General features: G+C 43.6%; 1 protein-coding gene across 2 annotated transcripts in view; it reads right to left on the minus strand.

Moving 5' to 3' along the window:
• Window positions 1–2,390: 2,390 nt before the first annotated feature.
• Window positions 2,391–12,676, minus strand: part of NANS (N-acetylneuraminate synthase) — a 90,810-nt gene continuing 80,524 nt past the window's right edge. For both annotated transcript variants that reach the window (XM_068234248.1, XM_068234247.1), the window contains exons 5-6: window positions 5,170–5,436; window positions 2,391–3,396 (exon numbers count right to left, since the gene is read on the minus strand). In XM_068234248.1, coding sequence (XP_068090349.1) covers window positions 3,187–3,396; window positions 5,170–5,436 — 477 coding nt within the window. In that variant the 3' untranslated portion in view covers window positions 2,391–3,186. The remainder of the gene's footprint in view (window positions 3,397–5,169; window positions 5,437–12,676) is intronic.

The following is a 12,676-nucleotide window of genomic DNA, read 5'->3' on the forward strand; positions in this document are numbered from 1 at the left end:
ACTAGTGGTAATACATTACCTGTTCCGCCGGCGCGTGTCCCCGCTGTCCCTTCTCTGCGCTGGGCTCTGGCTGGCTTAACTTCTTGTCCCGACAGGAAGTTTAAACAGTAGTGCGCCCTCTGTTTAAACTTCCCCCGATAGGAAATATAGTGAAGCTGGAGCCCAGAGCGGAGAAGAGACAGCGGAGGCCAGGGGACTTGCGCCGGCCGGATCAGGTAATGTATGCGGGGGGTGGGGAGGCGGCAGCTCCACAGATTGTGAATTGGTTTCATAGTGAAATCGATTCAAAATCTGTTTGTAGTGTAGGCAGCCAATAGATCCTTCTTTGATCAGATTCAATCACAGAGGGATCCATCTGCTGGTCGATGTGGTGGCAATCGACCAGTGTATGGCATAATTGAACTTATGATATATCTGTAGGTTTCAGAGGGGTTGGACAACATTTCTAAAGGAAAAAATGCTTCAAATAAACTCTGTACACTAATACACAATTGTGTTACATGGCTGTCAGTGTATGAAGGATCCTTGTTTTATTGACAATTACTGCAAAAATCATCCAATTGAACCATGACCCCTTGTTTTACTAATGCCTACTCAGCAAGATCCTGGTTTTATACAGCGGCAGATATATAAATCCAGTCAAAGGGCCAATTTAGAGTGCATACTTCCGTAACTTGTAAAAAATACTACACAGCCAAGCACAGCTGTAGCTCTTTACCTATTAGCCTCCATATTCCTCTCATTTCAGGTGTTTGACGTACAGAAATACCAGTTGTCTGGCCATCCTGCTGATCCTCTGCCTCTAATGCTTTTAGCCATAGACCCTGAACAAGCATGCAGCATATTAGGTGTTTGAAATGGTCTTCCATATTGATTTCCTTTTAAGCAATACCAGTTGCCTGGCAGCCCTACTGATATTCTGCTTCTAATACTTTTAGCCATAGACCATGAACAAGCATTAAGTAGATCAGGTGTTTCTGACGTTGTCAGATCTGACAAGATTAGCTGCATGCTTGTTTCTTGTGTTATTTAGACACTACTGCAGCTAAAAAGGTAAGCAAAGTTGCCAGGCAACTGGTATAATTTAAAAGTAAATAAATATGGCAGTCTCCATATCCTTACTTCAGCTGTCCTTAAAGCTGCTTGGGCACAAATATAGAAAGAGGGAACTCGGGAAGTGCTGGTAACAAATGATAGCTGTTGGCGTTTTCTTCCAGGTCTAAGAAGTAAACAATTTAAACCGAGCAACATTCATGAAATAAAAAAAAAAAAAAAAAATCACTTGCAGGTTTATTAATAAATTAATTCCCTCCTCCCCCGAAGGAGAAAAAAAAAAAAAAAAAAAAAACCAGCACCAGGGAAAGCTACCATTTTTAATCGCTTTTGAAACGGTGTTCCAGAACGGTGAGTGAATGAATGTGTTTTTTTAAGTAGGATCTGTTTACACTTTGTCAGTCTGCAACAGTATGCGGACTGCTTCTGTGCGGTCTGATTTTCCTGACCAAGCGGATGAGTTTCCCATATAGGATAGGGTTAAAAATCGTATCCACCACAGGGTCCGGCCAGACCACAGCGGACATTACGGTATCTGCTCCCACTGGTCATCTGAGTCCAGCTGCAAGTGGAAACCCAGCCCAAGTCATTTATTGTACCTTTAAAATCATTGACTTACTGGGGGCAGCAACTCCGAAAGCATTCGATGCAAATCACTACAACTGATAGGTAAATTTCACATTTTCAAAGGAAAAAAAAAGATGGCAGCCTCAATATTTTCCACATACAACAGGTCTTTCTTGTGTCTAAAAACATTTGTTTTCACTGCAGAGAGCAGTACAAGATAACTCATCTCTGGTTCATCGGCAAATGTAATCATTGCTGGCTGAAGCTCCTTGTGCATGTATCTTTTGCCCCCCTCCTTTTTTGCTGAAGTAACTCATCTTTTGCCAGAGCGATGCGTCTATTCAGCAGAGGCAGAGGGTGATTACATTTGCCTTTACCAGTGACCAGAAATAAGGAAGCTTCTACTGACCTCTGCAGTGAAAATACATGTTTTTACGTACCGGGAATATTTGGGAATCCTTTCAAATGTTCTTTTATGTGCTTAGTTATTTGGGTTGAAAAAAGACATACGTCCATCGAGTTCAACCAGAGAACAATGTAACTAAGATTAGTTACTGGAATATTAGTTTTGAGAGTATAATACCACTTTAACATACATCTGGAATTTATCATCTATGAGTATATTGCTGCAAACTTCCTTCTCTCGCCAGCATGAACAGGAAAAGATATAGTATCAGGGCATCTATAGAATCAGAACATGTAGATGAGCTAACACCACAGCGTTGGTAGGTTTGTCTTACTATATGCAAATAATAATGAAACTGCCAATCTTGACAAAGAATTATTTATTTCGAAAACGTATCCTCTTTACCAAATGCAGGAATTGAATAACAAATTGAAAATTGTACGTATTTAAAGTATGAACACCATTAAATAATTTATCAATCTCAAAATCTTCTGGAGCATACAGAGAAAAGTGCATTATTTATGACATGTTCCTGGGTCAATAAGCGTGCATTAACTATTAAAAGGCAGAGCAATAGTATGCCAGATGTTGCGGTGGCTGAGATGCGAGGGAAATAAACATGCTAAGAAAAGAATTATGCCTCAAACAAGTGACGGATATTCCAGTAATCAAGTTAGAAATAAAACCCTTCATGTGGAGGTAAATGGGATTTGGTTAAATTTAATTCAAGTTTTTAAATTCATGCTACAAAACACTAGATGAACTGATGCAAGCGTAGAGAAGGTAATAGTGTTGACAGGTTCGGGTTTTTAAAACCTTGTTCTGAATTCTTCTGATCAGAACTTGCATGCAGACGCTGGCAGGGGGTGCAACTCACTCTTGTCGCCGACTTTGGCCACTGCACTACAGGTCACGGTTTATGCCATGCCAATACTTCCTCCTTTCAGCTTTGAAAGGAAAAGCTGAAAGGAGGAAGTATTGGCATGGCATAAACGCAGCAATGACAAGGGTGAGTTGAGTTGACACACCCTGCTGCTATTCACATGCAGGTTCAGAGGGTAAGAATTCTGAAGAAGGTTCCAAACTCGAAGAGCCCAAACAAGTCAACACCATAAGGTAAGAGGTGACTGGGGACAAGGCTCTGATAGCACTACATTCAGTTAACATTTAGTTCTTGTGTTGTAGTTCTCGATTGCCTCTTCTGTGACAGAGTCATCCTCCTCAATATCTCTCTTAACCGTCTTGCCTTCAAGGTCAAAAATCTCCTCTGGGGGGAAGCCACGTGGCACGGCTACCTTTACAGTCAGCATGTTGAGAGTGATAACAGACCCTGCAGGTATTTTAGTGTTTGCCACAACTGATTTACCAAGCTGAAAGAGAAAAATAAATAACCTTTATCAACCGTTGACGATCTTTACAGATAATGACGACGATGGAGGATGAAGAAGGTGTGGGTGTGTGTGTGTGTGTGTGTGTGTGTGTGTGTGTGTGTGTGTGTGTGTGTGTGTGTGTGTGTGTGTGTGTGTGTGTGTGTGTGTGTGTGTGTGTGTGTGTGTGTGTGTGTGTGTGTGTGTGTGTGTGCATTTTTGGCCGTTTCTCCACTGCCATGAAGCAACACAATCCTTGAGATTCACAAAGTGAAGCCTCGTACACAGGCTGGATTTATGTTGCCTTTACAAACTTTACTGGATCCTTAATGAGACATTATAGGCAATGAGCACTATACAGAGACACAGCTTGGCTACAGCTGAGGTGCATGTGCGGTCAGTGGAGAGAAGAACAGTGATAACAGCAGTGGTGCAGGAGCGAGGGACTTACGGGAAAGTATGATCTCGTTCATTACTTGTCGATTAGAGATCAGCGGGCAGCTGCCAACACTAAATTCTCAGATGAGACTGCACTTAGGCCTCTTTAACATTACACAACGTGTGCAGGAGCTGTTCTCCTGCACGCGTTTGAGTAGCCTGCGGCGTGTCATCAGGAATCTGCGGTGCGAAGCTAAGTAGCGGCAGTAGTAATTAACCCGACAGGGAAACGCCGATTCCCAACGTTAAAATGCTCCCGGGTGCGTCGTACCACAACGCATCAAAACGCAGCATCGGGTGTGAAAGGTAAAATGAAAGTCTATGGACTTTCATTTTACCTTGGTCAACGCAAAGTTTCGACTTTGCGTTGAAACGCTTAAAAAGCGCTGTAATGTGAAAGAGCCCTTAACGACCGTCTCAGCTGAAGACCATCATGTGCACATGGCATTAAAGGGGTTCTGTGTAGGGCAGTAAAAACAAAAAACAGACACTTACCTGGGTTTCTATTGACCCCCTGTAGCTGTCTTACGCTGTCCTACGATTCTCCATTAGCCACCGCCAGTCCCGGTCTAATTCTTCCTGCAATAGAACTGCGGCTGCACGGCCTTGCGCTCATTCCCGAGCTCATTATCGGGAGCTTACTGCGCAGTACAAGAAAAACTTTGTACTGCGCAGTAAGCCCCCGATGACGCGCGCGGGATCGAGCATTATTAGTCTATTTAGATGAATAATTAGACTGGGACCGGCAGCGGGGCACTGAGAATCGTGGGAGGACAGCGCGGGACATTACAGCTGCAGTGGGCCGATAGAAGCCCCAGGTAAGTGTCTGTTTTATGTTTTTAATACCCTACACAGAACCCATTTAAGGGTAACTGTAGTAAGAAGAAAACAGAGGCTGGCATATTTATTTCCTTTTAAATAATACCAGTTGCCGGGCTGTCCTGCTGATCCTCTGCCTCAAAATTTTAGCCCTAGACCCTGAACAAGCATATGTAGATCAGGTGTTTGATATTGTCAGATCTGACAAGATTATCTGCATACTTGTTTCTGGTGTTATTTAGACACTACTGCAGCAAAACAGATCAGCTGGGTTGCCAGGAAATTGATATTTTTAAAAGGAAATTAATATGGCAGCTTCCATATTCTTCTCACTGTACTTGTCCTTTAAGAGTCTTTTGCAGCTCCAACAAAAGGTCAATACTAAAGCTGCATTGCTCAGGTACAGCCATACAGCATTTCCTTGCTGAAAGCTCCATAGAATTCAATTCTCTGCTGTAGTGAAGTAAATATAAATGGCATACACCAGTACAAAAGAAAAATACAAAATGACGACATTACCTTGCTCTGGCAAGCAATTTCACAATTTAAAAGACGCTTTTCTGGCGAGCCCATTGCCTTCTCCACTAGCCGGATAGAATTGACCAGCTCTCTCAGTTCACTTGGCTCTAAGGAAGCAGCGTGATCATTTCCTTTCCAAGTCTTGTCTAGTGTTATATGGCGTTCAACTACTTTGGCACCCATAGCAACAGCTGCAATGGAAATAGCAATGCCCGTTTCATGTCCGGAGTATCCAATAGGGATATCTGGGAAGGCTTTCTGATAGGTCTAAAATGGAAAAAACAAAATGGTGATGTGAACATAAAATTCACTCCCACTTCCCACTGGAACACAAGCTTGGCAATATTAAAGTTCTACACAACCTGGTCTGAGAAAAACTGAGAAATACTAAAGACATGTGAGACAAAAAACCAAAAACACTAAGTGAAATGCAGTACTTGCTTTTGTTACTAATGTCCTAGGTTCTCAGGCTGTGCCCTCCTTTTGCTGCCAATCTGATGCTATGCTGTCCATTTTCAGCCTTGGCTAATATTAGCCATGATGAATTGCTCCTAGGCATGCACAGTAGCCTTCTTTCAGACACGCAGAGGACGCCGTCCTCACTCCCGATGGCTCTCCTCCAGCCCAGGAAAGCTGCTGGGATTGAGGACAGTACAGTCTACGCGTCTGAAAAGACCATACCGCGCACTCGCTGGGCAATTAGTTCCGGATCAAAGGTCATGACATATTAGTCAAGGCCCAAAAAAAAGACAGCTTACGGTGGAATGGTGGCAAACAGAGGGCACAACCTGAGAAACGAAGACATTAGTAATAAAAGCAGGTACTGCATTTCACTCTCAGTCTCAGGGGTCCTTTAACTCATGAAATCGATTTGAAATTTTATTACTTCTAGGCTTGTGGTTGATATAACCATTCCTTAAACATAAAAATTAAAAAAAAAAAAAAAAAAAAAAAAAAAAGCACAAAGGAGAACAAAGTTAGGTCCATAAATATTTAGACTACTTTTTCCTTATTTGGTTCTGCACATTACCACAAAGGATTTTAAATGAAACGGCTCAGATGCAGTTAAAGTGCAGCAGACATTCAGCTATAATTCAGTGGGGTGTACAAAATGATTGCATGAAAATGTGAGGCAACTCAAGCATTTTTTTTTTTTAACACAATCCCTTCTTTTCAGGGACTTAAAAGTAATTAGACAAAATTAGATAACTGGAAATAAAATGTACATTTCTAATACTTGGTTGAAAACCCTTTGCTGGCAATGACAGCTTGAAGTCTTGAACTCATGAACTAGATTGCTGGGCTTCCTTCTTCCTCCTGCTAGGCCTTTACTGCAGCAGCTTTCAGGTTATGTTCGTTTGTGGGCCTTTCTGGCTAAAGTTTAATCTTTAACAAGTGAATTACATGCTCAACTGGGTTAATATCAGGTGACTAACTTGGGCCAGTGTTCTCCCCAGGTTTAGTTAGGTGGGCGGGTCACCCGGCTGTTTTGAAATCCCGCCCGGGTGTTATGCAAGACCCGCCACACAGTTCTGCTCAATCATATGCGCTGCCATCCTCTCGCTTGCACAGAGCAGGTCTCCCTCTTTAAAGCTGTTCCGGCTGCACTGCCCGCCCATATTGTCAGACCTCCAGATCAGCGGCAGCCTGCAGGGATGATTGAGAGAGCGGAGCGATGTGCAATGACGCAGTGTATACTTTAAATACAAGAAGTGACGCCCTGTATTTGAAGTCTATGGTGCATCATCGCACATTGCTACACTCTCACTCATCCCTCCGGGCTACCGCTGATCTGGAGGTTTGACAGTATGGGCGGGCAGTGCAGCCGGAACAGCTTTAAAGAGGGAGACCCGCTCTGTGCAAGCATGAGGACACAGCGAATATCCAGGGTCAGTCCTGTTATTGAGGAACTACTGTAGCCCCCCCCCCCCCCAAATAGCTTTGGGCCCTGCTGCCATGGAAGCGCTGCCTGGCCTGAAAGAGTTTGCGAGTTTTTGGCCACGTGAGAGCACCGGGTCGCTGTTCATAGTGATGTGTGTGAGGAGGGGTAACAGGATCTGTGTTTCGTACGCTTGTGGATACGGATAGTGAGTAGAGCGGTTTTTCTGTTAAGCACTCACTAGTGGTAAGAACATCAGTTATGTCATTTAGTTTTGTAATGTGGTCATTCGTTCATCCATTGTTGTAGCTCAACTAAGCAAGAATTTGTTAGTGTATGGTCTGTTTGCATAATCCAGAAATCACTGAAACAAACCTGAAGCCAACAGTGAAGTGTCAGTTCCCAGATAGTGAACAGCTATCCCTCTCCAGCTGCTCCATGTGATGCTGATATTTTATCTCTTTGCATCCAGCAATGCAGCACATCAGGGGGTGGGTGAGTGAATGTCAAGGAATTGTGCTGATGGAAAGACTAGCTGCTGTATCCCTTTTCATCTTAGCAGTACAGTACATAGTTTTAAAATGTTTCTATGCAACAAATCACAATTCACTTTTTTATTCTACCTGAACACTGATAACATGCGAGGAACATCCCAGCTAATTTACATGAAAAATGTGTGCACATGTACACACTCTCTGCATTGACATTGAGTAGCCCCACCCGGCTACTTTTTTATGCCACCTGGCTGGAAAAAAAATTCTGGGGAAAACACTGTGAGCATTCAAGAATTTTCCACTTCTTTGCTTCAAGAATTTCTGGGTTGCGTGGCTGTATGTTTTGGGTCATTATATAAAGTTTTTATAAGGCAAGGCATTGCCTATCATCTTCAGCTAATTTTAAATAGGGGTAGCGTGGGCATGAGCTATCTGCCCACCACTTCGTGCCTTGCTGCAAATCAAGTTTACGACATTCATTTTTAGTAGGAGCACTCAAGTCTTCATTAAAAACCATGCCCAACAAACATAGTGTAGGGTCGCATGTAGCAGGACAGCTCATCTAAGATGTAAGAATTTCTTTATCTGCAGCCAGAATCTTGCCACTCCCATGTCATAGTGTTACATAGTTATTGGGGTTAAAAAAAAAAAAAAAAAAAAAAAAAAAAGACATACGTCCATCGAGTTCAACCAGAAAAAGTACAACACCAGCCTGCTCCCTCACATATCCCTGTTTATCCAGAGGAAGGCGAAAAATCCTTACAAGGCATGGTTCAATTATGTCTCATTGCAAGGAAAGCATCGAAGCCCCCTTTAAATGCAGATATAGAATTTGCCATAACTACTTCCTGTGGCAATGCATTCACATCTTAATCACTCTTACTGTAAAGAACCCTTTCCTAAATAAATGGCTAAAACGTTTTACCTCCATGCACAGATCATGTCCTCTAGTCCTTTGAGAAGGCCTAGGGACAAAAAGCTCACCTGCCAAGCTTTTATTTTGCCCTCTGATGTATTTATACATGTTAATTAGATCCCCTCTAATGCGTCTTTTCTTTAGACTAAATAAACCCAGTTTATCTAACCTTTCTTAGTAAGTGAGACCTTCCATCCCTCGTATCAAATTTTGTTGCCCGTCTCTGCACCTGCTCTAAAACTGCAATATCTTTCCTGTAATGTGGTGCCCAGAACTGAATTCCATATTCCAGATGTGGCCTTACTAGAGAGTTAAACAGGGGCAATAGCATCTCAAGTTTTTATTTCCCTTTTAATGCATCCCAAAATTGAATTAGATTTAGCTGAAGCGGCTTGGCATTGAATACGATTTTTTAACTTGTCGATGAGTACTCCTAAGTCCTTCTCCAAGTTTGATGTCCCCAACTGTATCCCATTTATCTTGTATGGTGCTAGACCATTGTCAAAAGAAAGCTGGGGAGAGCATTATACATTTAGGACCTACGTGTGTGTACGTGTGTGTGTGTGTGTGTACGTGTGTGTGTGTGTGTGTGTACGTGTGTGTGTGTGTGTGTGTGTACGTGTGTGTGTGTGTGTGTGTACGTGTGTGTGTGTGTGTGTGTGTGTGTGTGTGTGTGTGTGTGTGTGTGTGTGTGTGTGTGTGTGTGTGTGTGTGTGTGTGTGTGTGTGTGTGTGTAATTGGGGGTGTTAGGCAAGTTTGTTGGAGGATATATAGTAGCGTATTACATTTGCAGGTACAGAGGGGTCCGCTTAACTGCTTGTAAAGCTTCCTCACATTCCTATTCTAATATATCCAACCCATCTAGCTTCCATCTCTCTTTGGCTGGTGTAGTAAGGCCAATGGATTTGTATTCAAGACGGGTTCTATATGCAAGGCCTAAAGGGTGCCCTGTCTGGGCCATCTTTCATAAGGTCTAGGACTGGGTAACCATGTAAGGATATTGAAGTTTGTGGAAATTGACAGTTACAGTATATCGGAGACAAGAAAAAAAAAAAAGATAATTTTTTAAATTAAAAACAGAAGTATTTATACTTACCATGGGGGCTTTCTTAATCCTCTTTTAGGCAGTTGGCTCCTCAGGATGCCCTGACTCTCTGCTGGCCAGCCCGGTCTCTTCCTCTAGTTTCCAAGTACTATGCATGCATGCACCACATCACGCTTCCCACAACAGGAGTGCAATAGGCCTTGCATGCGCAGTACAGTGGGACTGGTGGCAACTGGAGGAAGAGACAGGGCCGAGGGTCGGAGCATCCCGGGAGAACAGTGAAGTTTCCTTTAAATGTCTGTTTCAGCTGCATATACCACAGCTTCTGTTTGGTAGGAATCTCAAACTTTATGTACAGTTAATATCATCCTACCTAATAAAAAAGCAAGTGTCGCGTCTCATGTCTGTCCGTCAGTGCTTTTTGTGTACTGTGCATGTGCAGGGACGCAGAGACGCTGCCAAAAGCCGGAGGACAGGGCCAGAAGGGGCTGGTGTGTACGGCGCATTAGGGTTGACCTAGCCCGTTTTCAAACGGGCTTAGGTCCACTAGATTAATTATACAGTACCACTATATTCTACATATACAGTGCATTCCATGCAGATCTGTTATGAATTCACAAAGAAAGCTGTTGTGTATGTAAAATGTAGAGCTCAATTGCACACTACCTGGTTCAGAGAGTTCCAGGGCTGTGGAGTTGGTACAAAAATCTTCCGGCTCCAACTCCTCAGTTTATGAAACCACCGACTCCAACTCAGACTCCAGGTAGCCAAAATGGCTCAGACTCCTCGACTCCGACTCCTTAGTCTAATACTTACCAGGGCTGTGGATTTTGTACAAAATCATCCAACTCCGACTCCTCAGTTTGTGAAATCACGGGGTACCCAAAATTGCTCCGACTCCTCATCTCCAACTCCACAGCCCTGAAGAGTTAATGAAGCATAAAAACTAAAGTTTCTCCTAATTTCCCTCGAATTTTCGGCTGGAATCCAGGAGGGGGGAGGTGAATTTTAAAGTAGCCAAGAGGTCACGTATGACAGCGTGAACCAGTAAGCGGCAGAGGACGGGGCTTGAAGTGCGCTGGTGCAGGGTTTGATCACGTTACACTGCACCGGCTGAAGATGGAGAACACGCGCTGACTACAGAAGATGAGCTCGGAGCGTGAACCAAGAGGCGGCAGAGGACGGGGATGAAGACTGAGGATTCTCGCTGGCTGCAGAAGACAGGCTCAGAGCGTGCTGCTGTTGTGTGGAAGGAGGACCAGAGAGAGGATTCGCACCGGCTGAAGTAAAAACTGCTTCTGCTGTGCTCTGCACCTGGGGGAGGATTCACCTGGGGCAATTCTGGCAGGCCAAGTATTTTGATTGCGCTCTGGCCGCATTACGCTTGTCATTATATCCAGCTGGCAGGAACAGGTTTGTGTGTCTCTCTAGTCTGTACATCTGGTATCATTGTGCTCGGGCTTATTTACATACTATGTGCTGGTGATGAAACTGGAGCCTGAGAGCAAGGAGAATGGCTGCAGGGGCATGTGATCACTTCCCACACACTGGTGGGGGCAGCTGGGGTTTGTGTGGCTGGGCAGCATAGTTTAGATTAGAGAGCTTGTGGGGGGAAAAGGTTCATAAGATGCCCCTGAACTATAGACACACCTAGGTTTTGTAATGTTCTTTCTTTCTCTGCTTTACTTGTGTGCGTCTTATATTCCGAAAAATATGGTACCTGTCCTAGAAAATAAAGTCAAATAGGATTCAGCCTGTAGTTCTTTGGATTGTTCCCAAAAGCAGACACTATCTTCTCATAGATTTAAAATTACTGAACTTTGGCAGTGATGAAATGACTTGTATGCTGTGTTCTTTCAACCAACATAGAAAATGCATTAGTATATTAAAAATACAGGAGTGTGCGGTACTATAAAACGGAAAAGTCGGACTCAAAGGATTTCTACACCAACTCCACAGCCCTGGATCCCACCAGCAGCCCCGCTGAAAGCAGAGCAAATTTAAAATACTGGGGAAAAAACAAAAAAGGCATTTCTCTTTAACCCACAGGATGAGGATATTTTCCGTGAGCCAGCTTTGTTTAACGTCACTTCATCAGATGCAGCGCTAGAATGGCTTTTCAATATAAAAGGTGCAAAGTTCCTACGTGCCGCATACTTCACCTAGTAATAAGTGAGGACAACAACATAGCAATCGACAAAACCAGTAGTTGCCAGCACTGCAAATGCTACGAGGAGGTGTTTGCTGCAGTACATCAGAAAAGCATAGCCACCCTTTCAGACCTATGCAGTATTACTTTTTCATGCTGCACAGATTTTGCCGGTCATGTAACAGTGTTTGATAGAATGAAAATATCAGTGTGAAGTCACAACACATTAAAAAGACCTATTAGGTATAAGAGTCCAGCGCTATAACAAAAATGAAATCAATATCAACAATTATAAAGTCTGAGTATATAAAAAACCCAAATTGCTTTAACTCAGTCTCTGCAAGTGTATGTGCTCTATTATAGGTCGGCAGTTCCCCTTATACCGTCTTATAGTGGAGATAGATAGCGCTCCACTTCTTAGCGATAGACACATTCAATGAAGGTCCCCTTAGGGGCTGCACTCACGCAGCTGATGTGACCACTGAGACTGGTCATTAATCGCCTGGTATCTCCTCCGGCCGATGGTCCGATTTCTAGTCTCTGTAGCCTCACTGTGTTAGCACCCTTTCACTGTGGTCTTGTAGCTATGGATGTCAGCATGCCAGCAGCCTGTTCCCTCCTCTCTTCCTTTTCCTGCAGAGCTCCATGCACACGGAAAATCGGCCGGAGGAGATGCCAGGCGATTAATGACCAGTCTCACAGTGGTCACATCAGCTGGGTGAGTGCAGCCCCTAAGGGGACCTTCATTGAATGTGTCTATCGCTAGTGGAGGCTATTTTTTCACTGTTGGCTGCCCTAACAGCGCAGACTGACTCCCAAACAATTTCAGTATGAAATCTTTCAGAAATTGGCCCCCCACCATGTTATATATGCTCCCCAGTGCCCGTGCATTAAGAATACTTGAGTAGTAGTAGATTCAAAAAGCGCTGGGCACCAAAACGTCTGCTTCCAGTGATTTATTGACAGGTACAGGTTATGCAAAGGGAGAAAAAGGTCTAACAGCCTTTCATGGATAGCCCGCTTC

This window comes from Hyperolius riggenbachi, chromosome 1 (genome assembly GCF_040937935.1).
Source record: "Hyperolius riggenbachi isolate aHypRig1 chromosome 1, aHypRig1.pri, whole genome shotgun sequence".
NCBI lineage: Eukaryota > Metazoa > Chordata > Amphibia > Anura > Hyperoliidae > Hyperolius > Hyperolius riggenbachi.